General features: G+C 36.7%; 5 protein-coding genes across 8 annotated transcripts; 2 read left to right on the forward strand and 3 right to left on the reverse strand.

The window, feature by feature from the left end:
- The first annotated feature begins 4,454 nt into the window (after positions 1-4,454).
- Positions 4,455-9,808, forward strand: LOC138134600 (nose resistant to fluoxetine protein 6-like). Its single transcript, XM_069052953.1, has 12 exons — positions 4,455-4,717; positions 5,661-5,896; positions 7,543-7,739; positions 7,790-7,920; positions 7,976-8,288; positions 8,335-8,457; positions 8,505-8,750; positions 8,800-8,895; positions 8,949-9,081; positions 9,131-9,305; positions 9,395-9,537; positions 9,588-9,808. Exons 1-12 carry the CDS (start codon positions 4,525-4,527, stop codon positions 9,726-9,728), a joined length of 2,127 nt encoding a protein of 708 aa, XP_068909054.1. The 5' UTR covers positions 4,455-4,524; the 3' UTR covers positions 9,729-9,808.
- Positions 9,803-11,979, reverse strand: LOC138134601 (uridine phosphorylase 1-like). Its single transcript, XM_069052954.1, has 7 exons — positions 11,818-11,979; positions 11,179-11,305; positions 10,703-10,864; positions 10,459-10,644; positions 10,273-10,411; positions 10,033-10,226; positions 9,803-9,981 (listed from the first exon to the last, which is right to left on the reverse strand). The coding sequence occupies exons 1-7, from the start codon at positions 11,913-11,915 to the stop codon at positions 9,874-9,876; spliced, it is 1,014 nt and encodes a 337-aa protein (XP_068909055.1). The 5' UTR covers positions 11,916-11,979; the 3' UTR covers positions 9,803-9,873.
- Positions 11,980-12,229: 250 nt separating this feature from the next.
- On the reverse strand, positions 12,230-20,640 carry LOC138134602 (uridine phosphorylase 1-like). Of its 2 annotated transcripts, none has more exons than XM_069052956.1 (7): positions 20,454-20,640; positions 14,776-14,899; positions 14,046-14,207; positions 13,810-13,995; positions 13,615-13,753; positions 13,377-13,570; positions 12,230-13,329 (listed from the first exon to the last, which is right to left on the reverse strand). In XM_069052956.1, the coding sequence occupies exons 1-7, from the start codon at positions 20,480-20,482 to the stop codon at positions 13,147-13,149; spliced, it is 1,017 nt and encodes a 338-aa protein (XP_068909057.1). In that variant the 5' UTR covers positions 20,483-20,640; the 3' UTR covers positions 12,230-13,146. The 2 variants fall into 2 exon arrangements, with proteins under 2 accessions (XP_068909057.1, XP_068909056.1); XM_069052955.1 differs by lacking the exon at positions 20,454-20,640 and adding an exon at positions 15,179-15,965.
- Positions 20,641-21,965: 1,325 nt separating this feature from the next.
- LOC138134603 (uncharacterized) lies at positions 21,966-23,350 on the forward strand. The gene is made up of 2 exons (XM_069052957.1): positions 21,966-22,704; positions 22,755-23,350. The coding sequence occupies exons 1-2, from the start codon at positions 22,026-22,028 to the stop codon at positions 23,186-23,188; spliced, it is 1,113 nt and encodes a 370-aa protein (XP_068909058.1). The 5' UTR covers positions 21,966-22,025; the 3' UTR covers positions 23,189-23,350.
- Positions 23,351-24,482: 1,132 nt separating this feature from the next.
- Tsp97E (Tetraspanin 97E) lies at positions 24,483-27,103 on the reverse strand. 3 transcript variants are annotated; one of them, XM_069053375.1, is made up of 5 exons: positions 26,912-27,103; positions 26,688-26,855; positions 26,222-26,566; positions 25,755-25,851; positions 24,483-25,664 (listed from the first exon to the last, which is right to left on the reverse strand). In XM_069053375.1, exons 1-4 carry the CDS (start codon positions 26,969-26,971, stop codon positions 25,777-25,779), a joined length of 648 nt encoding a protein of 215 aa, XP_068909476.1. In that variant the 5' UTR covers positions 26,972-27,103; the 3' UTR covers positions 24,483-25,664; positions 25,755-25,776. The 3 variants fall into 3 exon arrangements, with proteins under 3 accessions (XP_068909476.1, XP_068909473.1, XP_068909475.1); XM_069053372.1 differs by lacking the exon at positions 25,755-25,851 and having other exon boundaries at positions 26,912-27,102; XM_069053374.1 differs by having other exon boundaries at positions 24,483-25,851; positions 26,912-27,102.
- Positions 27,104-27,127: the final 24 nt, after the last annotated feature.

Genomic DNA, 27,127 nt, shown 5'->3' on the forward strand with positions numbered 1-27,127 from the left:
AAATTGCCAATTTTTATTGTGTAAACAATAATTAGTGCCCCCATTGATGCATGCCATCAATTTTTAAACGTTTACAAACCATAAACTATATCTCGATCGTAAATTTTTTATTTCGAAAAGCGATTTCGACTGACTTGCGTCAGTGATTACTTACACGACTTTCGGTCGAACACGTTTTGAATGGCCCTCAGAGTTCTTAAATTTGTAGACGTCAAATGTCAACTCACGAAATGTATCGCGTTACGCTTCTAAAAGATGGTACTAATTTGTGTAGTTGCTTGACTGACGAAGGAAGTCACTGACATGCGGCATAAGATCAAAATCATAAGCCGATAAGTTTGTTGGAGAGAGAATTGGCTTTTCATGTTTTAAATGAGATTTGTGCGGATGCAGTTAAGTAGGAAAAAGCAACAGAAAAGATTAAGTTCCTGATCCCATAAATTTGCAGATGTTGGTAATAAAAATGAATGGATCGAGAGTGCTGTTTTATTTCCTCAGATCTGAACCTATTTTTCATAGTGTGTAGGTACGTCAGGTGTTATGTTTAAAATTCAAATTTTTGGTTGGCATTTCGTCATATCAGCCAAATGCAACCGCATCAATTAAAGTAAAGTTATTCAATCTTTTTTCATTTCAGAATTTCAGAAATATAGGAACAAGTATTGTGCAAATATTGTGGTGGAAGACTTGTAATTATGTGTTTACACAACACTAAAAAATAGTCTAGACAACCAGCAATACATTATAAACCATATTGTGATTTATCTCTGGGGAAATTTGAACGTGTCCGTGGAAAAATAAGACGAATGCCATAGGACAACAATCTGAAGTAGTCAAACAAAAAAATCTTGTTTTAAATCGGATGAATTAATCGTAATAGTAATTAATTATACAAGTTTTATAAGACACCATTTTGTCGCGTTTTTTAGAGCACGACGAGCGCAGCCAAAAGTACGACAAAATGGCTTAAACAAGTGTAACACAATTTTTTTCTATTTTGCCGTTATTTTAAATTTTAAAAAAGTTCAAAACAATGCCAGGAAGATTATATTTGACAAATATAAAGGATTGGTGACACTGGTAACTAGACGAAGTTTTGAATTTAAAGTGTCAAATAATCACGTATAGCGACTACTGCCAAAATTAAAAATTTAAGTAAATGTTCCTGAAACCGGCATCGAAAAGAACTCCTTTTCGAAACCCGTTTGAGGGTTATAATGACTAGAGCGCGGATTTTTAAGCACAAAAAATGTCAAAAATAGCGCTTAAAAATGCTTAAAATACAGGAAAATAAGCGTAAGAAAAGCACTAAAACCACAAAATAGGCTTTAAAAAAGCATTAAAACTTTTTTAATAAGAATAAAACTCTGACAAATAAAAAAAAATGTTTAATACTTGTATATCTAATTGTAAGTATGTATAAACAAAGAAATTTTAACTTTATAATATAACAAAAAATATAAGTAAAGTTTAAAATAAGCTACAAATTAGTATATTAAATATATTAAACTTCGCTCTTATTTTTATAGCATGCAATGATCAAATGTTTTTCGATGTTTTGAACTGAAAAACTTCGTCTTCGTTCCTATTGAAATAAATTTTTATAAGGAAGACTTACCATTTTAATACAGGCTCTACAAAATATTTTATTATTTTCAAACTTGAGTTCCGGAAAGTTTTTTATATATTCTTCTATTGGTGGCTTAATTTTAGGCATTGCTATAGTAGATAGATATACAAAGTTAAACCAAAACACAGACACCCAATTTAAAGTAACTAAACAACACCGTACTTTATCTGTCGATTTTGTGAGACAGAATGGTCTCACTTTTACGTCTTTACCGCGTCTTGGATCAAAATAGGTTGTTGTTTTTGTGCCTTATATGACAATTCGCCAAATCGCCATTCGGGCGTAGGCCGTGGAAGTCTCGGGTCGCCGTTTCCAGGAATACACGGCCTAGATTTTTAAGTATTACGTTGTAAAACACCGACAAAAAAAGGACCTTTTAAGTATTCTTATTTCTTGTGATTCATATCATATAAAAAGCGTAAAAGCAAAATGAATTATAAAACGAACAAAAATGCCAGAAATTGGCATAAAAGCTACAAAAAAGCAAAAAAAAAGCATAAAACATAAAATAAGCATGAAAACTCAAAAAAAGCAAAATAAGCATAAAAAACTTTATATTAAATGGCTGTTTTTGTCACGATTCATGTTTATTTCTAATTACTTTCTTCTTGCTATTAATTATTATGTAAAGCGTAATAGCTAGAAATCCGCGCTCTAATAATGACTGTGTTAAAGGTGCAAAATAGAAAAATAGTAATTTATTATTCCTACGAGTTTTATAAAACACCATTTTGTCGTACGCGTTTATTAGAGCACGATGAAGCGCAGCGAGGGGTGCTATAAACTATAAAGCAAACAAGTGCGACAAAATGGCTTATAAAACGAGTGTAATACAATATTTTTTCTATTTTGTCCCCATTTTAAATTAAAAATAAGTTCAAAACATAATGCTAGGACAATTAATTTGGCAAATATAAAGGGTTGGTGACACTGGTAACTAGACGAACAATTGTAAGTTTTGAATTTAAAGTATCGTGAAGTGTAGTACTGCCAAAATTAAAAAAATTAAGTAAATGTTCCTAAAACCGGTATCGAAAAGAACTCCTTTTCGAAACCCGTTTGAGTGTTATACTGGCTGTGTTAAAGGTGCAAAATAAAAAAATATATTTTATTTAAAAAATAATTTTTCATTTCCTTGTAAAATTAAGAAAAAAAATATCGATTTTTTCCCAAAAAAGAATTTCATATTTGAGTTTACTTTTTAGAACAAAGAAAATTAATATTAAATTGGTTTAATTTATTGATAATCTATTTCACATAAAACTTATGTAAATAGAAAATACATAAGACTATGTATTTATGATTAACCAAATCCAAAGTTGCCTCTTTTTTGCTTCAAACAGTACTGGAATTTGGAGTATAAAAACAAAAAGATCTCTAAATTTGTTTATTTCGAATGGATTTGCGTCGTTTTTGTACCAACCAGTACACAATAATTTATTAGATATCACAAAGCATGAAAATTATTTTAGTCTAAAATGGAGTTATCCCTTTTTCGCCACGAGGTCTTCAATTCTGAGAAGAAGTACAGAAGTTCCATTTTCATCTTAAATCTGCAGATTGTTTTATCAGTGAGAAATAAAACAAGGAAATAATCTATAGAATATTTCTACATGTTTACTCCTGCACATGAATAATCCATTAGTGCAATACACGATTGGTACAACAATAAGGTGTATTTAGGTCATATTGTTTTACACTTTGTAAAAAAATTATCTCTTTTTCCCGTTGCAAGATGTTGACGTAACCTATAACATCATGACTCAATCATAACATTATACAGAAGATAACCAAGCACTTGTACATATCTTTGCTGTTTCAAAGTTCTGTATTTTTCGTAAAAAGTTAAAAATTGAAAGTGTCAAGATTTTTTTATTTGCTTTCAATGAAAATTTGTGTTTAAATATTGACCTTGATAACACAAATTTACGTTATACCAAAATTTGTGCTTTTTCTTCTACGATCTATTGGATTTGCATTCAATACAAACAATTCAATCGTGATAACAGAGCAAAGATAGTTAGAAAGTAAATACAGATGTAAACTAAAAAAATGCTTCAGTGTGTAAGTGTGTAAGACTTTCCTTAAGGCTTTGTAATCGTTTAATACTTTATCAATAAATCAATTACGCGGCACGGCAGAGTTTTCTTTTTTGCTCATTTTATGTTTGCTTTTAATTAATTTTTAAATGAAATACTTTAATGCGATTTTTACCGCACACAACTAAGCCCCAGCAATTTTTCGTGCCCGGGATCGAAATTAACATCTAGTCTGCTTTTTCCGCCAAATAACCTTCTTAATTAAAAATTAAGTTTCAGTCCGAAGTAGGACCTAATATCCGCAAGGAAGAACTCAAGTCACACTTTTTTTTCATGATAAATTCGAGTGAATGTATTCAGCTTACCAAAGTCTTTACTTATGCCACAAGTTCAAATCACAGGATATATGAAAAAAAGTGGAAAATTGTCGCATATTTGAACACCACGCGCAGCTGATGCATTACATAAAATCTCGTTCTGCAACCGAACAGGTTAGTTTGAATTTGGCGGATACTTTCACCTCTTCTTAGATAACATCCCGGACCGCAAGAGAAATGCCATAAGAGGCAATAACAACAACGACACGAACGACCTTACACATTTTAAACAGAAAAATCAAAACGCTCCTTTACCCAAATCCCAAATGTTATTTTTTTTTAAATACCTTTCAAGAGTAGGTACTGTTCACGCTTTTATAGCGATGTGGCCCCACTCATGGGGGACGTTATTCCCCACTAGCTCCTTCTGGTACACATTACGTTCATCTTATAAGAATTTACAAACGAGCCGGCTTTCCCCCAATAATTTTTGAACTTTTGATCCGAACACACTCGAGTCAAATGATTCAAACTGACAATGTTTGCTAAATTGGTTCTTGTGGTGAACGTTTTGGTGCAAGTTTATGGTTTCGACGAGCCGCTTATGGCACAGTCGGTACTGTACGGGGTGTCTTACTTAACACAGGAGGACGCGAATTCATCCCTCTGCCACCAGGAATTGTTCCATTTGTTTAAATCTGTAGAAACTCACCATCCCTGGGCACTGAAAGGTACGCACAAAGTGCTTTTTAAATCACGTAAAATTAAATCAAATCAAATTACTCTTGTTTTTGGACGCTTCTGCCGTTACAATTTCATAGCTCAACTGTTTAATTTTCGATGCTGAAAATAGTTATTTATTTAACGAGTTCGTGTGTAATTTTGGCTTTTTTTGGTATGAGTGGACCAGTTTAAAACTCGAGTGAAACGAGAGTTTTAAAGGTCCACGAGTGCCAAAAAAAGCCCAAATTACACAAGAACGAGTTGAATACAACGTTTTTTTGTTCGACGAGCCTCTTAAAGGCTCCAAATCGCTAAAAATCTTTAAAATTAGCTTGACGTTTCGTTTCGACAAGTTGTCAAATTTATCAAAATCCGTTCACACAGGAGAAAATTCTCAAATTCCGACAGTGTCGAACAAAAAAAATATAAGTGTGATCATTTAGTCATCAAGATCTTCTCATTCACTGTGTAAATATTGCACCTCAATGATGACTAAAACAATTATTCCATTTCTGTTACATAATTCTGTGGCATTTCTGTCATATGAGAAAACACTTTTTGCTTTGTGACTTTTACAAATTCTCGGATTTCGTGTGTAATTAATGACACAAGCTGACATTAAAACAATTCTATTAAGCCAATGTTCTAACACCCCCAGTTGTCTTCATAATACAATTAGCCCAATTACACTTCGATTCGTGTCGCCGCTCTTGCAAAATTCCACGCAATTCGAATTCTTCAGCCATTTACATTTGACCATTACAATTTCCGCAATAATTAGTGACCCCGTTATTTGAGAAATTATTGTTTTGGTGGAAAACTGTGTCACTGGTAATCACACATCGTAATCGAACGATACTGTTGTAAAACTTTCACTCGTTCATACGAACCTCAGATTATCTAATTTTGAGAAACCGGGCCACAGGACATTATCTAATTCATCTCTTGCAGCTGTGGATGCTAGCGGTAGTCCGGGCCCGGGTTTTTTCTACGGCAACAATTTATGGCTGGGTTCGTACGCCCAATGTGAAGACTTGTCCAACACCAGACCCTTCGAAATCAGCTACGAAGTGGTGAAACATCCAGACTCCACTCCTCATGATTTTCCTCCCTTCGATCTGGGCTTCTTCGTCGCCCACATCGAGCACAACAGCACGATGCAACACCACACACAGCTTCCGCTGGAGGTGAGCTCGCTGAACTTGAACTTACAAATTTTGTCCCTGTTATGTGAAAGTTATCGGCGAGGAAAGTATGGTGATTATTTTAATGGGTTGTATAACGCAGTCTTGTGTGATATTGCGATGCAATCACGTTATATAATTGATTTGGTAAATCTGATTTGCCCTTATTTCAGACTCACCCGTTTATTACAGTCTATTACTAAATATTATTGTTGAAAGGCTTCAGACCGCGCCTCGCCAATTTAACTCGAACACCAATTCCATTGCATTTGTTTTAAATTCATCGTGTACCAATTCTTACAACACTTGAAGACTCAGACATAAATCGTACAATGAACTAAATTAGAACTCAAAGAATGTACCGGGTGAGATAAGTTTTATCGTCAGCACGATTAACCCTATTAAAAAATTAGTAAAAATTAAGAAACTTTAGGGTTACATTCCCTTGATATAAGACTTCAAATGTGTGTAATCAATTTTCACTTACCATTTAATTCAGAGCCTTAAAATTTAAAAAATCGATTTTGAACAAAAAAAAATGTTTTTCGCACACGCTCATAATTCACAGTTAATTCAAAGAACACATTTACGAAATTCATCAAAATCAAAAGAAAGTATTCGTTTTTGAATTATTCCAATTTTAACATTAAGAGCGAAAAATGACCAAGATTTACAACTACAGTGTCATAAATAAATATCTCATTGTTGGGAAACATCTGTTGACCACTTTTCTAATAATTCTTAAGTCCCTAAACGGTATCATAAATAACCTACGTCAACTTCTTTTGTGGAACTGACCACCCAATTTAATAATAAATCATCGCTAAATTTTACCCTTTAATGTCAAATTCCATTTATTTCAAAAACCGGTGATGTTTTCATGATTTCAATGACACCAAATTTTTTCTAAATGTTTGAAAGGACTCTCAGTGAAAAATTATGTAGATTAATGTAGCAGTTATTGAATTAAAACAAAGTCTTTACCTGTTTTATTAAAAATTTTCAAATTTTTTGAGAATTTTAAATTGATTATTTCGTTCATGTGTTTAGCAACCAATTGCGTGACAAATATTGACCAATCAAATCAAATCTAAAATGCACACTGTGCAATAATCTGATAAAAAATGTCGGTACCTGATTTTTTTTTTTTTTAATAAATTATTTTGGATTGGATTGGAAATAATGCCTTTGGTTTCATTCTATTCAGGAAATAATCAGCTGTATACCCCCCGTGCAAGATTTTAATATCGGAAATTTTTTTGCTAAACATCCATAAATTATTCGGTCAGAAGACCAATTATTATAAAATAAAAGCCCTCGACTTCGTCTCGTGCTCTTATTTGCTAATAATTGGTCTTCTGACCTCATTTATGGATGTTTTCGTTCATTATCAAAAAAATTTCCGATAAAAAATTTTGCACTTGGGATATAATAGATGTGGATATTTTCCCACTGACGATAAAACTTATCTCACCCGGTATACACAGTGGACACTGCATCGTAACATCGTTACCTCCCAGGGAATTTGATGGCGTTAGTACAGTGCATACAACTATTATGTAAGAATGTTTGCTTCTTGCCATTGCAACATGTGACCAATTTGAAAAATATTTAGTTGTCTAATATTGTCACACTTGTATTTTTTATAGTTTACAATTCAGCTCGGACTTTGCGCTCCAAAGTCATGTTCAACCCACGACTTAAGTCTTCTCCTGACACGTTACTTAAACAGTAAATATTTAACCGCTCAAAATTTGTACGACTTAGATTTGAATCTGGCGTTAGTGAGGTCCTTGCAGCCTGCAGGTCTGTGGTTACTGAAACTGCCAAAAACAATCGTTTTGTTGTAAGTTGTGACGATTCGGAAAGCTCTCGTAATAAAAGACAATTCAATAGGACGATACTGTCGCTGGTAGTAGTTCTGGCAATTGTTGGCACGTGCTACGACGTGAGGAAGCACAACCGCGAGAAGAATCTCATTATGGGTCACAGAGGCAACATCACTGGAAAACAATGCGCGACCAATGGTACTCGTACTTCTCAGGTTCAATAAAATCGACACAATTGATGCGGAAATTTCAGTGTCTGAGGTGGAACTCGTGTCGAATTCGTCGGCAGAAGGCGACGACACTAGCACCGTTGGTGAAATCATCAAATGCTTTTCTCTATACTCGAACGTGAAGAATCTCGTCAAGACCGATTTGCCATCCGATTCTGTGACAATCATACACGGACTAAAATTTTTTGGGATGCTGTGGGTCATCATGGTACACGCCGTGTTCTACCAGTCGGATTATCTGACCAACGTTCCCACCGCCTATCGACTCTCCGAAGACATCTTCGCGCAGATACTCAGCAACTCGACTTATTGCGTCGACACTTATTTGTTTCTCAGGTATGATTCGTTCTCTCCCCGTTTCTGGTTTAACCGAGTGTTGTAGTGGCTTCTTGGTGGCGTATTTGTTCTTCAAGTCGCGGAAGAGCAGTGAAGCGGCGCAGAGACAAGACAGTTATGCAAGGAAGGTGGCGCAGTTCTTTATGATGTTTGCCAATCGATTTCTGAGGTCCGTTCAAATGATTCTCAGAATTATTTTTAAATGTCTCGTTTCAGGCTGACACCACCGTATGTCTTCATCATTTTATTGACAGACGTGATGTACACGTATTACCGCCAAAGTTCGGTACTCTACTCCAGTGAACATAACGACGTCACTTGTCCAAAGTACTGGTGGAGGAACTTGTTGTACATCAACAACTTGTTCCCCAGGACTGAGATGTGTCTCAGTTGGTCATGGTACTTGTCTGTTGACACACAATTCTTTGCCGTAGTTACGTTTTTACTTCTTTTGTCCACCATGTAAGTACTTAACAATCTCACTCTTGACAGTACTCTATCTGAATTTTAGCAAATTTAAAACCTCAGCAGTGATAACGATTCTCTTGATAATAGGAAGCATTTTGTCCACCACTTACAAATCGTACAGCATCAGATACATTCCAACGTCTGTATTCTCTTCCCACACATAAATTTCTCTTGACTGTTGTTTTTTTTTAGTATGGACGAACAACTTACAGAACTTGACGCCATCTACGACTTGCCTTGGCACCGAATTGGACCCTACTTAGTAGGAGTCATAACTGCTTACATTTTTGTCGTGAGACTGCAAAGAAAACTAGTACTCAAGGAGGTCAGTACTAGAACCACGCTTAGAAATGTGCATTGTAATTTTTTTGCAGAGAACGCGACTCATTTTGTGGACTCTTTTCCCTCTGTTAAACTTATGGATTTTGTTTACTCTGTACACTAGAAACTTGTCGGTGGAGTTTTCAGCCGTGTACATGGGAGTTTCGCGAACTCTCTGGGGGATTGGTTTAGGATGGTTGGTCATTGCATGTTGTACAGGAAACGCAAGTAAGCTACCAACGAACAAATTGAACTGTTTAGCAGCACAAGATGCGACACTCCCTCAAATTCCTTTGTAATTGTTGTCGCCTTTGCAGGAGCGTTAGAGAAATTCCTCTCTTTCCCGGGTTGGATTCCTTTGAGTCGCTTGACGTACTGTGCATATTTGTTAAATCCCCTTCTGGCCAACATGATTTACATGGGATCTAACAGCAGCCTCAACGCTTCAAAGGCATCCTTTGTAAGCATTTGACTCCCGAGAGGGGACAAAACTGTATTGAAAATTTCCAGGGTGTGACATCACAGGGAGTGGTAATGTCGACGTTTTTCCTAGCGGGAATTATATCGGTGTTGATTGAATCACCCAGTATTTTGTTAACCAAGATGATGTTCAACAAACTGACCAAATCGAAGAACTCCAATTCCGCGTGAATAACACCCAACCAATTAAATTATCTGTGATTCTAGACTAGCTACTTTTTCTAATAATAATAAAATCCAACAAAAAGCGATCGGTTTCCATGTATTTATATAAGTGCTACAAGTGTAGTTTTATTGCAACTAGAACAATTTTGTGCTATATTCCATTCGTAGACGAATTTTGCAAATGCCGCTTAATATACCTAGTTACGATGATCTGAGGATGATTCTGCCACTCCATCATCACTTCTTTTGGAGTGGTAACCTAAAAACAACCCCGTCATGATCAACTCAACTGTCAGGACTCGACTCAAACCTGATCCCCTTCTAGTCGATTTAGTAAAGCTACATTCACCACAGCTGATTTAATTCCAGCGTGGTAGGTATGCGCAGCAAACACTGTACCTTCCATTTCAATATTCCTAACCCCCTTCTCGTGCAACATCTTCAAGTACTCCATTTTGTCCTCTTCCGTGTACTCACAGAAAGCCCCATCCGTCCTCCCTTGTCCTGAACAACTCTTTAACTCCTGTCTTGTTGACGAATTAGTTCTTACCTTCGTAGAAACAATTGGCGGCCATCGTTGTCCCATTGACCACCTCGAATCCGTCATCAAGCTCCGACAGACTCTTCAACTCCTGTGCCAAATTTTTGTCCAAAATCGCCGGTTTCTTCACAAGTTTTCCGCACACTGGCTGCACATATTGTGTTAGCAACACTCCACCAAGCACTATTTGCTTACCTGTTGGTAATAGGGATTACCCAGTTCGTCGATAACACTGTCGGAAACGATAACGTCTCCTCCTTTCAAACCGATGCCTCCGCAAGTACCGACTCTGAAGAAGATCGGGTCTTTTGCCTTCGCGTGGTGCACCAGCTTGATTATTTCGTGGAGTAAAATCGAGATCGAGGGGATTCCCATACCGTGCTAGAATTTTGCGTGAAATTATTTTATATGTGCAGTTTTCGATTATTAAGCGTCTTACGCTGACGCAAAGCACTGGACCGACTTTGTACATGGCAAAGCGAAGTGAACTTGAAGTGAGGTCTTGCAGAGTCGATCCTGTGGGCAGTTTGTAGCCAATTTCTTTCATGATGTAGTTAGCGAGAGTTTCCATTCTTTTAGCGGTGCCGCCCATGCAAACGAACTAGAAAAATATTCTTTAAAACAGTAGAAGGAATTGTGGTTTGATTATTATTATAAAGCGCATTGGAGAACCAATTTCTTGGAGTTAAATGTTTTATTTATTGCCCATTCAAGGTCGAAATCTTTAAGGATGCACTTTGCATAAAAAGTGCACTTATTTCTGTATTTTTCAAGGCCGTGATAGTCACTGTGCATAATAAAGTAATTACGCAAGTATTTCTTGATTTTTTTGTCTTACTGTGAAAATATTTGAAATACCTACTTTAAAAATAAATACAATAAAAAGAGGAAAGAACAAAACCAAAAGCCTTTTACCTTTACATCACCAAACATTTCCTCAAGATTGTGACTTTTAGTTCCTAATGCCAAATGGTAAAGAAAATCGCCATCACGTAATTTTTTAATGTGGGGATTCCTTAACCGCAAGGTTCCGTCGGGATTTCTGTAAAGTAACCAAATCGGATGTAGACACTTTCCCGCTATGTATTTAACGGGAAAGTTGAAAGAAAACATGTTTATTGTTTATTACTGCATTTTATTAATACCAATTGATTATAAAAAGTTGACGTTTTTTCATATTTCATATGTTGGCAATGCAAATGGTCGTAATTCTATTGACAATTTCATGTTTGACAATAGACATAGGCGTACGCACTTATGTATTAGGTAAGCTGCATGTTTTAACAAATAAAAGCAAAGCCATAGTAAGTGATTGAAAAAAAAAGACGTTTGTGCACGCCAGTGTCTTGATTTAAACGCAAGCTTTGCCAAAGCAATATTTCAAAAATATTACCAACCAAAAATAGTCCCAACCTTTGTAATCACCTGGTAGTTATGTAGATGTATATTTTGATAGATTCAAAATTGAAAGAATAGTTATTATATTATATTAAAAATCAAAGAACAAAAGGCAAAAGATATTAGAATACAATATTGGGAAGAAATTTCACAGACCTGAACTTGGTAACATTGCAGTTTGGTTTCTTGCACTCGTAATCGCGGTCATCGTAATGATAAAAGTTATCGTGTTCTTCGCTCTTGCGTTTACTCATTTTTAAACTCGATGCACAGAATACTCTCCACTACTGATAACCAGAATGTGTACTCGTCAATTTTATAAGTCAATTATCAGATATTATCAGCGTATTTTCCCAGCTAAAATCAACAAGCTGCCAACTTAAAAAATGCGAAATCAGCGTAGCGTAGACGTAAGATTAAATTCTGCAAATTTGCCGCCGAGGGAAGGAGTGACCATTCAGATATAAATTGTGATCTGTCTGCTGATCTCGAATTGCTCTGACAGAGCGCTAGTTTTTTTATTTCTGTAATGTAGAAAATGTAGTTGGGGGAAAATGAAAGGCGGACGTCAACTGGCAAATATTTTATTGTTTATAGGCGACATACAACAGACTACACTAGGATGTACATCGATCTTCAACAATAAGGGAATCACTATGAACAAAATAGCACTTATCGGTAATTACCCAAAAGTTTGAAGAGCCGGTGGTGACAGAAGAAGCCTATACAGAGAAGTTGTATTTTCACAAGTTTGTTTATATAAAATTTTCATACGAACAACCCCTACAATTGTGAGCAAATTCAACAATAACGATGTATGTAACCAACAAATTAGGCAGATTTTTAATCACATGACTACGTCGTTGTCTACCATAGAACGTGTAAATTGTAACAAATGTATTGTCCAGTATATAGCTACAACGTCACAACATTAATACACCATGCTTAATAAGTCGCAAATTGCTAATCGTAAATACCAACTTTAGGAAGGTATTATATAACATTTAAATGCAAAGCCGCGTAGTGGTAAAATTTTCTGGTCAAATATGCGTTAAATTTGGGAAGTTTTTCAAAAAAATTATTTCACGAGTCTTGACTCTGATATGTTTAGTATGAAATACAAGATAGATCAAATTCCAATCAACCATCATTTCCAGCATATTCCCGGATAATTTTTAAGATGAAGTACAGACTGTGCTTAACGGTTCATTTTATTACAAATACGAACAACAATAATGTTCCCTAAAACTACATAATGTAACGGTGCAGGAATAGTGTGCGTCTGAAGTACTTCACGTCGACTGTTTCACGAGTACCACAGCCGAAAAGCTCGCGCCGTCCTGTACCCCTACACTATTGTGACTTACGTAATGATACATAAAAAAATTAAGATGTCAAATCTCACTATCCTCGATTTCACGCACAGCAGACGCCTTCTGATTTAAGAAACTTTGGAGTATACAAGTGTGCGCCGTGTCGAACGATCTAGTCGAATGTCTCGGATTCCTGCTGGACCAGCTTGAATCGCCTCGGACTCTTGACCGCCATGGAACCGTGTCCGTCGAAAGAAATTCTCCCCTTCGTCTGGAGATAGCGCTTGATGTACCTCCCGACGAGCTTCTGTGGCCTTATCTGCCACTCGTTCATCACCTCTTTGGGGGCGCACACCTGAAACGACACCGTCAACGGCCGCCACCAACCTAGAGCACGCCCACCTGATCCCCCTTCATCCTGTCCAGCAGCGTGACGCACACCACCGCCGCTTTGATCCCGGCGTGGTGCGTCAACGCCGCGAAGGGCACCACCTCCATTTCGATGTTCTTGACGCCGTTGCTCTGCAGCTGGGTCAAATACGTCATCTTCTCGGCCTCGGTGTAGTCGCAGAAAGCCCCATCCGTCCTGCCTTGGCCTGAATTTGGATTTGGAGGAAGTGCACGTTTTACACCTACTTACCTTCGTAGAAGTCGTTCGCGCACATTGTCGTCCCGGTTGTAGTCTCGTAAGGGTCCTCGGGGTCGGCGAGAGCTCTCAGCTCTCTGACCAAGCGTCTGTCCAGCTTGGCGGGTCTTCGGACCGGCTTTCCCAACATTGGCTGCGCACAGAGGTGGGTGGTACTAGCCGCAGCTGCACAAGACGCGCTCTACTCACCACTTCGTAGTAGTGGTTGCCCATTTCGTCGACGGCGTCGTCCGAGATGACGACGGTGCCTCCCTCGAGGCCGATCCCGCCGCACGTCCCGATCCGGAAGAAAATCGGGTCTTTCGCTTTGGCGTGGTACATCAGTTTAATTACTTCGTGCAAGAGGATTCCGATCGATGGCACTCCCATTCCGTGCTGGAATTGCGGCTAAATTATCTGCTTTTGACTAAACTGTATAAGCTTACGCTGACAGACAAGACTGGGCCGACTTTGTACATGCTGTACCGGTAGGAATATTGACTGATGTCTTGAAGAGTCGTCCCAGTCGGTAGTTTGTGACCAATTTCCTTCATTATGTAATAGGCGAAAGATTCCATTCGCTTCGGAGTGCCTCCCATACAGATGAACTGTCAAACACAATTATCTAAGTTTCCCTTCATTCTAGCCCTTCCAGGTCCCACCCTTTCTGACCAAAACTACTAAATTGAATTTGTTTGCGATGTGCTTTATTTATTATGATAAAAGTTAACTTTGTTTAGTTTGAATCTATTTGTCAATTGAAGTTCAAACATTGTGATATATTTGCAGCAACGTGAAGGTCAACATTGGATAAAATCGCTCAGGGTGAAGAGCAACAAGGAAGATATTACATTAAGTGTGACCTAGAATAGATAACAAGAATGACCCGTTTTTCATAGGTGTGGTCCAGCTAACACAGTGATGGAATTAAAAGTAAATCATCTTATCGTGGTGATAATCTTGCATCGATACTGCGAATGTCGGACAAGTTATAAAACGAAAACATCCCAATTAAATTGATGACGAAAAGCGTATTAAAAAAGGTTGCACACCTAGTATAAAATTGCAAGGTCGCCTACAAAAATTCTTTGCATTTTGTACAAAAATTATGACAAGTCTGGTCTTTTATTTCTTCCTGTTTTAACGACTTTTAAATTAAAACCAGGAACTACTTACTTTTACGTCACCAAACATTTCGACTAAATCATGAGATTCGCTGCCTAATGCCAAGTGATAGAGAATATCCTGATCCATCAGTTCAATATGTGGATTCCGCAACCGCACGGTTCCATCAGGATATCTGAAATAATAGAGCCATGAATAAAGGTCTGGAGCTATTGTTTGTTTTAGATTAAATGTAGGTCTACCCTTCTGCAAACATGATACATCGATCAAAGCCTCGCGTTTGTTGTCCTTTGGATATAATAACTTTCACACGGAGCTTTGTTATGGGTAAACAACGCGATTTATGCAAATACCATTCAAGGATCTGATTATTAAAAAAATACATATTTCAAACGGTGTTAACAGCTAACAAGTCGCAGATTATTGCAATTAACACTTCACCGGTATTAGCTACCTGAATTGGGCTACGTTGCACTTCTTGCATTGATATGCACCACCATTCTCGTTTCCTTCACACTCGTCGTAGTCGCTGTAATGATAGAAATTGTCGTGGTCTTCATCTCTTCCCTTATTGTTGCAATTCTCCTGCATGCTTGATGGACTCCAAGAGGACACACATTCACCGCAGCAGCCGCAGCACTACTGGTGGTCCACGATAAAATAAAATACGGTTGGACAGAAGGTCGCACAGTTGATAACGTCTTACAAACTTCAGCTTTTTGGAAAATCTATGACCCGAAGGGAATTATCAAGGAGCCGCTCTCGCACTCCGAGGTCACGGATTTCTGCTCAGTAGGTACTGGGAATCTAGTGTAATTGTTGAACAATTTTCCCTGGGTCGTAAATAAATGTGTCTTTTCTGATTTCATTGTGCAAACACACGTACGCGATATTGTCGGTGCACTCCACCAGAGTGTTGTTATGTAATGTGGTTCTTGAATGAGACGAGGTAGCATTATTATCAATTAGAACATGTTCAATATTTATCTGGCGGGAGATACCAGCTGTCTGCACTGTTAATTTAACACTGGCAGAGACAGACGCTTAGATAACGTGAAGTGTAATGTTCTATTACCATCAGTTTCTGGTAGAGGAACATCTGGCTCTTCAACAGTACCAGACGATCGCGTCTTCGAAATTGCGTGCACTTCACAGACCATGACCGTCAATTTATTACAAGTGCAATTTCACAATTACGTTTTACATTTCTTTCAAGTCTGACGAACTTTGGCTGAGAACTAATTTTTATTACACCGTTTCGGACGCAAGTGGCTTTTCAAGTAACGAGCAGAATCTATTTCTGTTACAGGGGTTGTTGATCTCGTGTCAATATTATCACACCGAGTGTTTATTTTTTAGCATCCTAACTATTTTCTCCTGACTCTACCTCTATCTTGGAAATTTTTTAAATTTCTATAACAACTTCAATTTTAATTTTATCTTAAGTGTAATATTCACTAATCACTATAATAAATTACAATAAGATTTGTATCTGTAGATTACTAGTGTGAAAAATAGATTCTTGTTGAGCACGTTTGAAGTACTTAGTAAGATAATGGCCCTCTTTCAGAATGAAGCTTGACTTTAGAAAAGGGTTATTTTTTTATTGATATTGCGTAAGTAGGTACTTATTTTTGTTTATAAAATAAATTTGATAAGTGATTGATTTACACATATATTTCTAAATAAAAATAGATAAAAGCGCTACATTAGACACAAAACAAATAATAGTGGATAATTATCTAAAGTTCTAAAGCCTTACATTTTAAATTAAACGTCCTTTATCAGTTAGGTAATGATTTATTACAAAATTCATGTAGTTGATAAGCAATAGATACGTGTTAACAAGGGATCAAACGAAAATTTGCAGTTGATAATGGAACAATAACAGCACATGTCAGACGTGGGGTAATGAGTCAAGATATACAATTTTATTGTCCTAGATCCGTTCGTACAAAAAGCCAACCACTTTAAATTTATACACACCGGAACTGTTGAAATTATTTTTATATGCATTTGTACACTTCTATTAAAAAAAAAGCGTAGGTACACGTAATGAGAGCTACTGTAAATGGGGACTAAATTAATTAATTATTTCCAAGAAAACGGTATTACTGACATTTTGTATGTATGTCAAATGTGTGAAAATTGCTTTTTATAAATTTTTAAATTGTTGTTAGATTGTTGGGAGTTGCCTTTTTCTATAAATTTACGAATAAAAGTTTGAGTTGTGTTTGTAGGAACTCAGTAATTGGTAATAGGTATAAATAAGGCAAAACATTTACACACATTACGCTCAAACGCTGTTCAAAAATCAAAAAACCATTGTGGTGCAATATAACATACATTTTTCATGGCATTTCCTATTACTTATCACAGTGACAGATAATTTGCAAAAACCTTTGTGTTTTGTGATTTTTGAACAGCGTTTACTGAAATATAAATGACAAAAGAGGAAAACCAAAACAAAAATACTGTAATAGTTATTTGTGCAATTTTTTTCCGTATTAGGCATGGAATTTTAATCAAGGCGATAGTCCAGGTCAAAAACATGTCGTGTAGGGAAAAAATGATTTCCTATGTATTGCACACATGATTTTTTTCTACTGGAGTTTGGAAAAATATTTAAGGAAATCGGCGTCAACAAATATGAAGGTATAGATATAGCAACTAAATTAATGTTTCGACACAAACTTAACTGAATCCCTAGTATGTTCATCAATCATTTTTCGAGTATTTTTCACTTCAAAGAATTGACGTAAACTGTTGTAAATTTGGCGTTTAATTAAGCTATTAATAACTAGGTTGGTACATATTTTTAGCTGGAGTTAAATCAGGAGAATTTGAAGGGCAACGCACATTTTTCTTTTTAGTTTCAAATAAGTTTTGAACCAGTTAAGATGAACATTTTAGATCATCATCTTGCTATAACGAGTTATGTCGAGTTACGACGTTAATTTAGTCTACAAAATTTACTTCAACATGAAGTAATTTCTTCCCCAATATTAAGTGACTATAAATGAAGTAAATTTAGTGGGTTGGTATCCTTGAGTAATTGGTAAGCCTCGTCTCTGTTAACATGTCATCTTTTGATTTATTTTTTAAGTTTATAGATCCATTACTGAGAGGGTAACTTCAGAAACAAGGTTAATAAAAGTTTCGACGGCTTGAGGGAAACATGAAAATCGCATACTAAATCTTCTCTTTTAATATAGGAAACACAAATAAATAACAAGGTGTTAGGTCAGGACTTTAAGAAAAGTGTTCTAATAATTTTATTCTTGAGATTCCCCCAAAAAATTTTTGTTTTTGCTGAGGATCAGATGAAGCTTGAAGATACTTTAAATTTTAAATTACACTTTTGTTTTGGGGCACATATTGTCGTATATTATTCCTTATTACTTAGCTGTGCCTTGATTCCTTAAACCATAAAGCAATTGTTGCAACAGGCCCAAATTAAAAACAAAAGAATTAATCTTTGTTCTGCACCTCTAGCTTATCGATTATCATCTTCTATCATCCCTTCGACTAGCGACTATATTTTCTCCATTAACAGCAAAAATTGGTCTTTGAAATTAGAAATATCAACGTAACAAATATTCAAATAAATTGTGGTCAAGCAGGCGGTGCTTTTCTCTCCTTTCTCCAAACGTAGGTCGCCTTTTTAGCTCAGATGCATTTGTTGTGATAAATGACAAATTGAAACTTTCGGTTCATTTTATATTACTTCCCTAACTCATTCGTCGGTTACTGGAATTTGTATTGCTGGTCGTCGACTTCCACTTTTTCGTTCTACACTCTTTGTTTCACGAAATATTTGACAGCTGATGAAGTTACGCCATACATTAACAGAAACAAAAGGGAGCACTAAGGTCCCTTTACCACAAATATTTTTGAACACACGTCACAGAACAATAAACACTTACTTCATAAGTCTATTCAATGTATGAAGTGCTTATCCAAAAGTAAGCACTAGACATAAAGGATTATTTTTATTCATTAGCTAAAATTTTAATGCTTTTAAGACTAAAAATTAGACTGAAAAAAATTATCATCGGACTTCCAATACACGTCAAATATGTATAACAATTAAAAAAATCGAAAATGGAGTTTGTGTTACATAATATGGAAGACGTTACAGGAAAAAGTTGGTTCTAATGAAATTTTATGCCTACGTGTAAATGTTTAAAGCAAAATTCGATAGAAAATATGTACCTATTTAAACAAAAAAATCAAAATTCAGAAATTGATTTCAACTTGATTAACCAGAAAATATGTGACGGAGCAAGCTTAAACTTGAACCAATTTTCGAAATATCGTATTGAAATGATCCATCTCAAATTTTATTCGGAAATTGCTGCGGTAAAATGTTTGCCAAATCAATGAATACTTGTCTACGTCTTTTGTAGAATCTTTTATTGTAATTTGTGGATTGTCGTAAGCTCTGCAATTTCAATCAAATTAAACCTCTATTTATGTAATGAAAAATTTCCAATTTTCTAAATCCTAGTCGATAGGTTTTTGGACAAACTGAAAGTCAACCAATGCATAAAAGGTAGTGGTTTTTGGCACAACGACGAACAAATAATCTACTTATTTTTTTAATTCTTTTCTGCCGCTCCACACTTTTCAAAAATCTTAGCTGATGATAAGAAAGGTTAGTAGTTTGATAAAGTGCGAATGCTTTGATGATACATATCTTTATATAAGTGTTGCTCCATTTGTATTTAGATGAAAATCTCACAACACTATTCCATTACGAGGATATGAAATTTTATAAAACATGCAGCCAACGAAAATACCTATTATTAATTAAAAAGCATAAGGTAAGGTATTGCAAACGATTATGAAATTGCATTTTATATACTTAGTAAGAGTTGACATTAAATAATGAAACATTATGTTCTATTAGAGAGCACCACGACTGCTGTATTTTGTGTGTGAGGCAAAGGCTAATTAGGTATCTGCAGAATAGAGAAACAAAATCATTTGTGGTTTGTGGTCAGCTGGAGTCAAGCACGTATCACTCATGCCGACGCGCAAAAATGTGTTTTTTTTTTACGATAAATAATTCCCCAATTTATCACCAAATTATATTTTTTCGCTTTGCTTGTTTATCTCTAATCTAAAATAAACAAAAACATTCACGCAACCAGGGCTTCGTATCGTGCTATTTCCCGCAACCTACAACACTTAGGATAGGATCGTGGGGTTTCCCCTGCAGGGTCGAATTCGAGCCTGAATCTCCACCCCAGGGTTGAATTCTTACACATGAAATATAAATCGAGGTCTTCTTGTGTTTGTGCTAGTATGCGTTGTCATGGTAATTATGCGTAAAGGGTGCGCCTCAGGGTCTTATCGTAAAAAGGGCGCGTGCTAACAGGCGAAACAGGTGATTTCCGGTTGAAAAAAATCATCGCCGCAACTCACAATAGGTTTCTCGCTTCATTATGTAAGAGTTTTTTCCTTAACCCGGCGACTAATCGAGCGATTTCGTAGTAAAAAATTAAATTTATGAATTCACCGAGATAGTCCTTGTCCCTTCTAATTACCTCTTCGGCCGTGACCACCGAACGCAACAACCGTGAAGACATCGATCAGGAAAAAATGGAGCGAATTAATTTCAGATCTCCTGAAAATTCGGAACACCTGTTTCGGCTTTTCAATCGATATAACAATATGCCTGTATTGTTGCAAAGATAAGATATCGAGACACGATGCAAACTTACTCATCTCGTTCTTCGTCCGAAACAGACATCGTCGAGGATAATTTGAACACTAAATGTAACACTATGTACAAGGATAGGTTTAGTTAAAAAATCGTTTCCTTAAAATAACTGAAACATCACTAAAAACACTAAGAACTAAGAGAAAGGGTGCGTCACTTGGCAGTTCCAGGATCGACCGACGCAGAGTGAGGGCGCCCAATCGGATGCGTTATCCTGTTGCAGGATCGGCTTATGGGCGCCTGTTCACACGCAGACCACCTCTTGCCGTTACTTTCCGCGTAGTCGAAATTTTTTTCGCACGAAAATCGAACAAATATTGTTTACAGCATTTAATGCAAGTAATGGTTTGCTGCGAAAAAAATCACGCAAATAATGGCATAACATTATTCTACCTTGTTTACCAGACTGAATTTTTCTATTACGGTTATCTGATTGGCGAATCATAAACAACAAACTCCGTAATATTCCTCTGATGTAGACAATTTAAATTAACCAATAGCTTTTTCATTTGCAATTAACAGTCGCTGTGCGATCGCCTTCTTTACAATTGCTACAGTTCACTGAAACCCCACACTCGTCAAAGCAGAAAGGAAGAGACAAACATTTATTCGGGAGCAATGATCCTGACAGAATTTGAACTTATGTACTGCAAGGATGATCGATCGTGCACAATAGGTGATAGCTTCACTCGAGCGTCTATCCTGGTGATACAGAAAAGCAAACAATCTGTTCAAGATTTTTGACAGGAAAATGACAAAATGTGTAGCGCTGCGAAGTGCTTGAAAGCTCCTGTCAGACACCGAAGAAATATAATTTTGTGAAATTTGCAGCTTTCTTATTTCGTGATAGAACACTGCGGAGCTACGCTGCATTGTCTAAATTGTGTAGTAACGATTTTCTCTGTGGGTGGTAATTATCAGACGACCTGTTCTAGGACGTTCCTCGACCGAATCTGCAATTTCTTACGAATTTCAAAGTCTACTGAACACTCTTGGCGTTTCCGCAGACGCAATTTTTGCGGTTCCTATTTTCCACAAAGCAGATTTTTTTTATTGGCTAATTCCGGTCACCACACCGTACCAGTGCTATTGTTTGAGTGTGTCTTTAATTGGTACACTTATGGACCTATTTCTGATGTTAAAAACTATGTTGGGATCGTCTTACTCGAGCCAAAAAAGGTTAAAACCCCGTAACACCTGAAACGAATCGATTAATTAATTATCATGCTTATTTCTTATTAAACTACTTAAGCTACTCAACGGACGTACGGTTAATGTCATTTGCTACGTAATTAATTACGATATCACGAAACCAAAGTATACTTCCCGTGAGTCAAGCTAATAATCTGAATCAAGGTTGTCGAATTGACAACACAATCAGACAATCCCAACACCTAAGGTCGCACCGCAGCGGTTTCCCCACCCCTGGAGCCGCTAAAATTCCACAAGACAAACTAAGAAAATCAATCAAGCAAATCTTCACGCTTTAAATAATTTTACTATATATACGGCCCGAGGTACCTCGATCAGTCAGAAACGTTCTTTGCATCGTTTAGTCAAATAACCAAATACAATGGGCAAGTTATTCGTCCTGCTAAGTTTGTCCGTCGCAGTCCTGTGCCAGGACGATCTAGCTGCCCGCAAACCTGTCTACAAGTACCGCTACGAAACTGAAGATATGATGAAAACTGCCGCCTCCACCATCCCATTGCGTGGATACCATGTCGTCGAGGGCGGCTACTACCCAGCCGAGATGGGTATGGTCGGCGGTGGCGGCGTCGGCATCGGAGGAGTTGGCGGTGGCATGGGAGGTATGGGATACGGCGGAGTTGGAATGGGAGGCGGCGGAATGGGCTACGGAGGAATGGGTGCTGCGAAATTCATCGGCGGGGGCGGCCTCATCGGAGGTGCTGGAATGGGCGGTGCCGGTCTTATCGGAGGTGCTGGGATGATGGGCGGCGGAGGTGGCGCCTTCATCGGAGGACCTATGCTCCATCACGGCTACGGCGGCGAATTCGTCGACAAAAATATCTACAGCGGAGAAAACAAAAAATTGAACGACGAAGCATTCGAGAAGGCCTCAGGCAAGAAGGGTGAAGAGTTCAATCAAGGAAAAGAAGGCTTCTCTAAAGGTCTTGCCCTCGCCAAGAACAACAAGGGAGAATCAGGCTACTTCAATGACGCTTCCGGTGGTAAGAAACTCGCCGAAGACGGTAAGGCCTACTACGGAGGACAACACTTCAACAAAGAAGGTAATTGGTTGTTAGTTTGAAATGTTCACGATTAAAACTTGATCTAACAGGTAAACAGGGTGGACAGTTCAACGAGAAAAAGGGACACAAGAAAGGTCATGTCATCAAGGGTTTCAAGAGCTCCCACCATAAGGACGAAAACGGCAAAACCGAAGAATTCTATGACGAAGAGAATGACGAAGGCGGCAAAATCAACTTCAACGGTGAGAGCGGAAGCTTCGGCGAGAAGGGAGCCTCAAACTTCAAGGGTGGTCACGAAAATGGAGAATTTGCCGAGGGCGCTCACAAGAAACAAACTCACTTCGATAATGAGCACCTCATTGACAACAGCAACGCCGGAGAAGGTAAATTCGGAGAGAAGAAATACGGTGGAAGCGGCGCTGTTTACGGCGTTAATAATGGTATTGATCAACACAGTCTGTTGGGACACCAAGAAAACAGCAAATTCTACAAACATTTCCCACATCATGTGCCTTTTTACTAAGCTCTAGAAGCTGGTCGTAGGTCGTAAATATTTATTGTATGTTACCGTAGATTATTATTGTCTTGTCTCTTATAACGAATGCCATGACTTGGTCCAACGTTCATCGATGATACTTATGTATTATTTGTATATTGTATATAATATATACTTGCAATTATGAAACCATTCTTTCACTTCGTTAACACCCTTCTCCTTTTTTTGGTCTACACTCGTACACGCCTCTAAAAAGCGGTAACGCCTATCGAACACAAAAAATTCGAATCCGTATTTTTATAAAAAATACAAACATTAGGTAAGTACTACATTATTTTGCCAAGTTTATTGGTTCTCAAAACAGCACATTTATTTCAAAATAGTGAACAATCTCAAAAACTTAAATCGTACTCGTAACATAATACAAAAATTGACAAGCTTACAAGATTTTCTGGTACCAACCAGAGATACCAACTATTATTTCATAAAATTTTATTAACTTGTTACCAACCAGATATAGAAATTTTCCTCCTATTATTTTAAATACGCTGAAGAAATATTTACAATTTTAAATAATTTATTCTGTAAATGAATTTCTTGAAAACGATTTTTGTTTCAAAGACATTTATAACTGATGTACAGTCGATGGACAAATAAAACTGGGACAAAAATGACAATCACATAAGTCAAAATTTACAAATTTGCATCGTTTAATTACGGCTTTATCACAAATAGGTTAACTTTGGTATGACATATTATATAGACACTGACAAATATATTGACAATTCGATACTCTGATTTACATAGATCAAATTTTAAGTGTCCCAGTTTTATTTGTCCATCGACCGTACATAATACTCATAATAGTAGTTTATTTAACGAGTTCGTGTGGAAATTGGGCCTTTTTTGGCACTCGTGAGCTTTTAAAACGCTCAGTAATTTACACACGAACGAGTTGAATACGTTTTTTTGTTCGATGAGCCCCTTAAAGGCTTCAAATCGCTTAAAATCTTTAAAATTAGCTTGACGTTTCGTTTTGACAAGTTGTGACATTTATCAAAATCCGTTCACACAGGAGAAAATTCTCAAATTTTGACAGTGTCGAATAAAAAATGACAATTGTTTGCTAGTGTACTTTTGCTTTTTTATGTTTTCTCTTTTTTGTCTCTCATGTAAGTATTGATAACACCAATAAATTTTATTAAGTATTTTCTTATTATCAGCCTTTTTTTAATCACAATTATCATCTTATCACCTTCGATGTTTGTTTTTGCTTGCTAGTTTGTCAGGTCTCGAGTTTCTCTCATCAATGAAAAACCAATTCTTGGATCACATAATTTATTTAGGTATTATTTAGCGACTACAAGTTTAAGCTATAAATCATTGGTGGGAAAAAAGAAATAAATAAAAAATCATTAAAACAAGATAGGAAAGAGCTGAATGAGCAATTCATGCACTGAGCAAATATTCACTAAAATATTTACTGTATATTGTACATATCGTTACAACAACCTGTACTACTCACAAAAAATGATTTTGTACATGATGATTACTAATGATTTGGGCCAGTTGCGCAAGAGTAATTTAACAGTAGGCTAGTAGGTACATTGATTAAATATGACGTCTTTGGGGTGGTAAATATGAACGGAAAGTTGAACAAATCCTTCTGCCCGTTTTGTCCACAATTCAGTTTTAGAATTACAAGGCACATCAATTATTTACAATCTCTAAACAAACAGAACCTATGAAAATTGTCAGTGATCACACGCCTTGTGGTGAAATTACACAAATACACAACTGGCTTTGATGAGAAATTGAACGATTTTCGTCCTCCGAGAACACAAATCCCGGAGGTAGAGAAAACCGATATGAAATGATATATTGTTCGTACATTTTACTAATTAGTTATACATTTGATCTAACTTAGAGACACATATAGGAATATTTTCTTATTAAAATATATGCTCCTAGTAACAGCCTTGAAACACTGGTTCCACAGTTAGAACTAATCTCTAGATAATTAATGGACCAGTTGGGCCACCGGGATTCAACTTTTATTTAAATACACTTTGGTGTAAATTTAATTTAAACTGAATCCACGATGGCACACTGGTCTGGAAATGTGTTGTTTATAGTTGAATGAATGAATTATTAGAACACGGAATATATGAACCGCTGAAGAACATCGATTATGTATCTGAAGACTAGTTACAAAATTACAGTAAAATGATAGAAAAACCCTTACGCAAGTAAAATTACGTGAAAAAACGTACAAAAAATGATCACAAATGGCATAATAACCGCAGCCTTTATTAAAAACGGAATATATAAATGATACTTGTCTTTGGTATGGCGTAGATCAATAAAATTTACAATCATTAAAATTTGCACGATCGTGACTAGATTAGTATGTAAAATTATGGCGAGGAAAAATTGCTGTGGCTAGCTTCTCGTCGGGATCTGTTAAATTACGGTATCTTCTTGTGAGAACTAAACCTGCGATCTACAAACAAAAATACAACGGAAATTTAACGTTTGCCGTGACGTAAACAGCGAGTGATGTAGGATAATCATTATGTTAGGATCCACCCACCCTAATGTTGATTGTTAAATGACTAAAGAAAAGCGCTAGGGTTAGCTCGAGGATCTTTCTGATTGCGGTACCGCACTGTTAGTAGAACTCCCATAAACTGAAACATGCACCAAAACCATTACCATTACTGTATATTTACAAAGGTGATAACTGACTTATTTTATGCCAATAAAAGATAAACATCTACTCAACAACAACGGAAAAACGCTTTAATAAATTTGTGACATCATTTGTCAAACAAACCCACGCATTTTTGCCAAATATCTTAATCTGATATTATTAACTAACTGCAATAAAGTAAATAAATTAAAAACTGTATTTGGATGACCCAGACTGCTATGTTGTTTTTTCTTTAATTTTTTCCGCTGCTCTCGCCATATAATAAATCAGTTCTTACAAAATTACCTGTTTTTTTAAATTTCATATACATACTTGCAAAAAGACAATTGTGAGATGACGCGACTTACCTCAGTTAAACTGAAGAAGAGTCCAATCCACCCACACAATTTGAACGCGTAATTGATGGTGTCTTGTAATTTCTTCATACAAGGTCGGCAAACACAGTCTTTATCATTTGGATTGGGACAGCATCTCATGTAGATATTTTCACAACTAGGATGTGGAATTGACTTGTCAATTGTGTCATCAAATCCACAACAAGTGAAGACCTCTTGTACCTCCATGCGGGTATTGTTACCTACCCTGCTCCATCCTTGCTCTGCCAGTTGCTCTTGTTGGGCGATATTAACGCCCAAACAAGCGCAAGCCACCGAAAATTGGATAAGAAACAGCAAAAACAAGATAACCATGTACTAAACGTTTGTTAAGAAAATAACGCAGGAAGCAATTTGTGGTTTGTAACACCCACAATTAATTTGACGTCACAGGAAATGCAATAACTTTCTTTGTTTGCGATGGATTTTTTAAGGATACGAAGAAAAGCATCACTTGGTGGTGTTTGACAGCCCCGAGGAGCCCTAGGGCTGAAATTAGTATCAGAATGATACCACATGCTAGAATTCCTCCTACTATCGGTAAATTTGTGACCAAAGAAGCCGCACGGCCATATACAGCTACTCCAATTAGGATAAAGGCGACTATCTACAAGAAAGTATTGGGAAATACGGAAGTGCCCCATGCATTTGATTTCTACTTACAATATACAAGACGTTTAATGCAATTAATGCATTTTTTGAACACGTAAAACCGCCACACATTTTGAAAACATACGATACGCTTTCCGTTCCCTCAGTAACTTAAAAAAAATCAATTTTTATTCGAGGCCGACTAGCGATAGCGAACACAATTTTTGATCGATGCAAATGTCAAAGATCAAAGTGTTAAACTACAGATGCTACCAACATGTTAGTCGA

This window comes from Tenebrio molitor, chromosome 7, assembly GCF_963966145.1.
Source record: "Tenebrio molitor chromosome 7, icTenMoli1.1, whole genome shotgun sequence".
Classification (NCBI taxonomy): Eukaryota; Metazoa; Arthropoda; class Insecta; order Coleoptera; family Tenebrionidae; genus Tenebrio; species Tenebrio molitor.

Bases quoted from the DNA above. Each gene is read 5' to 3' on its own strand.
- LOC138134600 (XM_069052953.1), top strand. From the start codon at position 4,525: ATGTTTGCTAAATTGGTTCTTGTGGTGAACGTTTTGGTGCAAGTTTAT. The intron at 7,740-7,789 runs GTAAGTTGTGAC...ACAATTCAATAG, and splicing joins CCAAAAACAATCGTTTTGTT to GACGATACTGTCGCTGGTAG. The intron at 8,458-8,504 runs GTCCGTTCAAAT...GTCTCGTTTCAG, and splicing joins TTTGCCAATCGATTTCTGAG to GCTGACACCACCGTATGTCT.
- LOC138134601 (XM_069052954.1), bottom strand. From the start codon at position 11,915: ATGAGTAAACGCAAGAGCGAAGAACACGATAACTTTTATCATTACGAT. The intron at 11,306-11,817 runs GTCTGTGAAATT...GTTACTTTACAG, and splicing joins TGCAATGTTACCAAGTTCAG to AAATCCCGACGGAACCTTGC. The intron at 9,982-10,032 runs GTTTGAGTCGAG...GGTTGTTTTTAG, and splicing joins ATCGACTAGAAGGGGATCAG to GTTACCACTCCAAAAGAAGT.
- LOC138134602 (XM_069052955.1), bottom strand. From the start codon at position 15,315: ATGCAGGAGAATTGCAACAATAAGGGAAGAGATGAAGACCACGACAAT. The intron at 13,996-14,045 runs GTAAGCTTATAC...CCGCAATTCCAG, and splicing joins GCCCAGTCTTGTCTGTCAGC to CACGGAATGGGAGTGCCATC. The intron at 13,571-13,614 runs GTAAGTAGGTGT...ATCCAAATTCAG, and splicing joins CGCGAACGACTTCTACGAAG to GCCAAGGCAGGACGGATGGG.
- LOC138134603 (XM_069052957.1), top strand. From the start codon at position 22,026: ATGGGCAAGTTATTCGTCCTGCTAAGTTTGTCCGTCGCAGTCCTGTGC. The intron at 22,705-22,754 runs GTAATTGGTTGT...TTGATCTAACAG, and splicing joins ACAACACTTCAACAAAGAAG to GTAAACAGGGTGGACAGTTC.
- Tsp97E (XM_069053372.1), bottom strand. From the start codon at position 26,971: ATGTGTGGCGGTTTTACGTGTTCAAAAAATGCATTAATTGCATTAAAC. The intron at 26,567-26,687 runs GTATCCTTAAAA...ACAAACGTTTAG, and splicing joins ACCAAGTGATGCTTTTCTTC to TACATGGTTATCTTGTTTTT. The intron at 25,665-26,221 runs GTAAGTCGCGTC...TTTTGTTTGTAG, and splicing joins TCTTCTTCAGTTTAACTGAG to ATCGCAGGTTTAGTTCTCAC.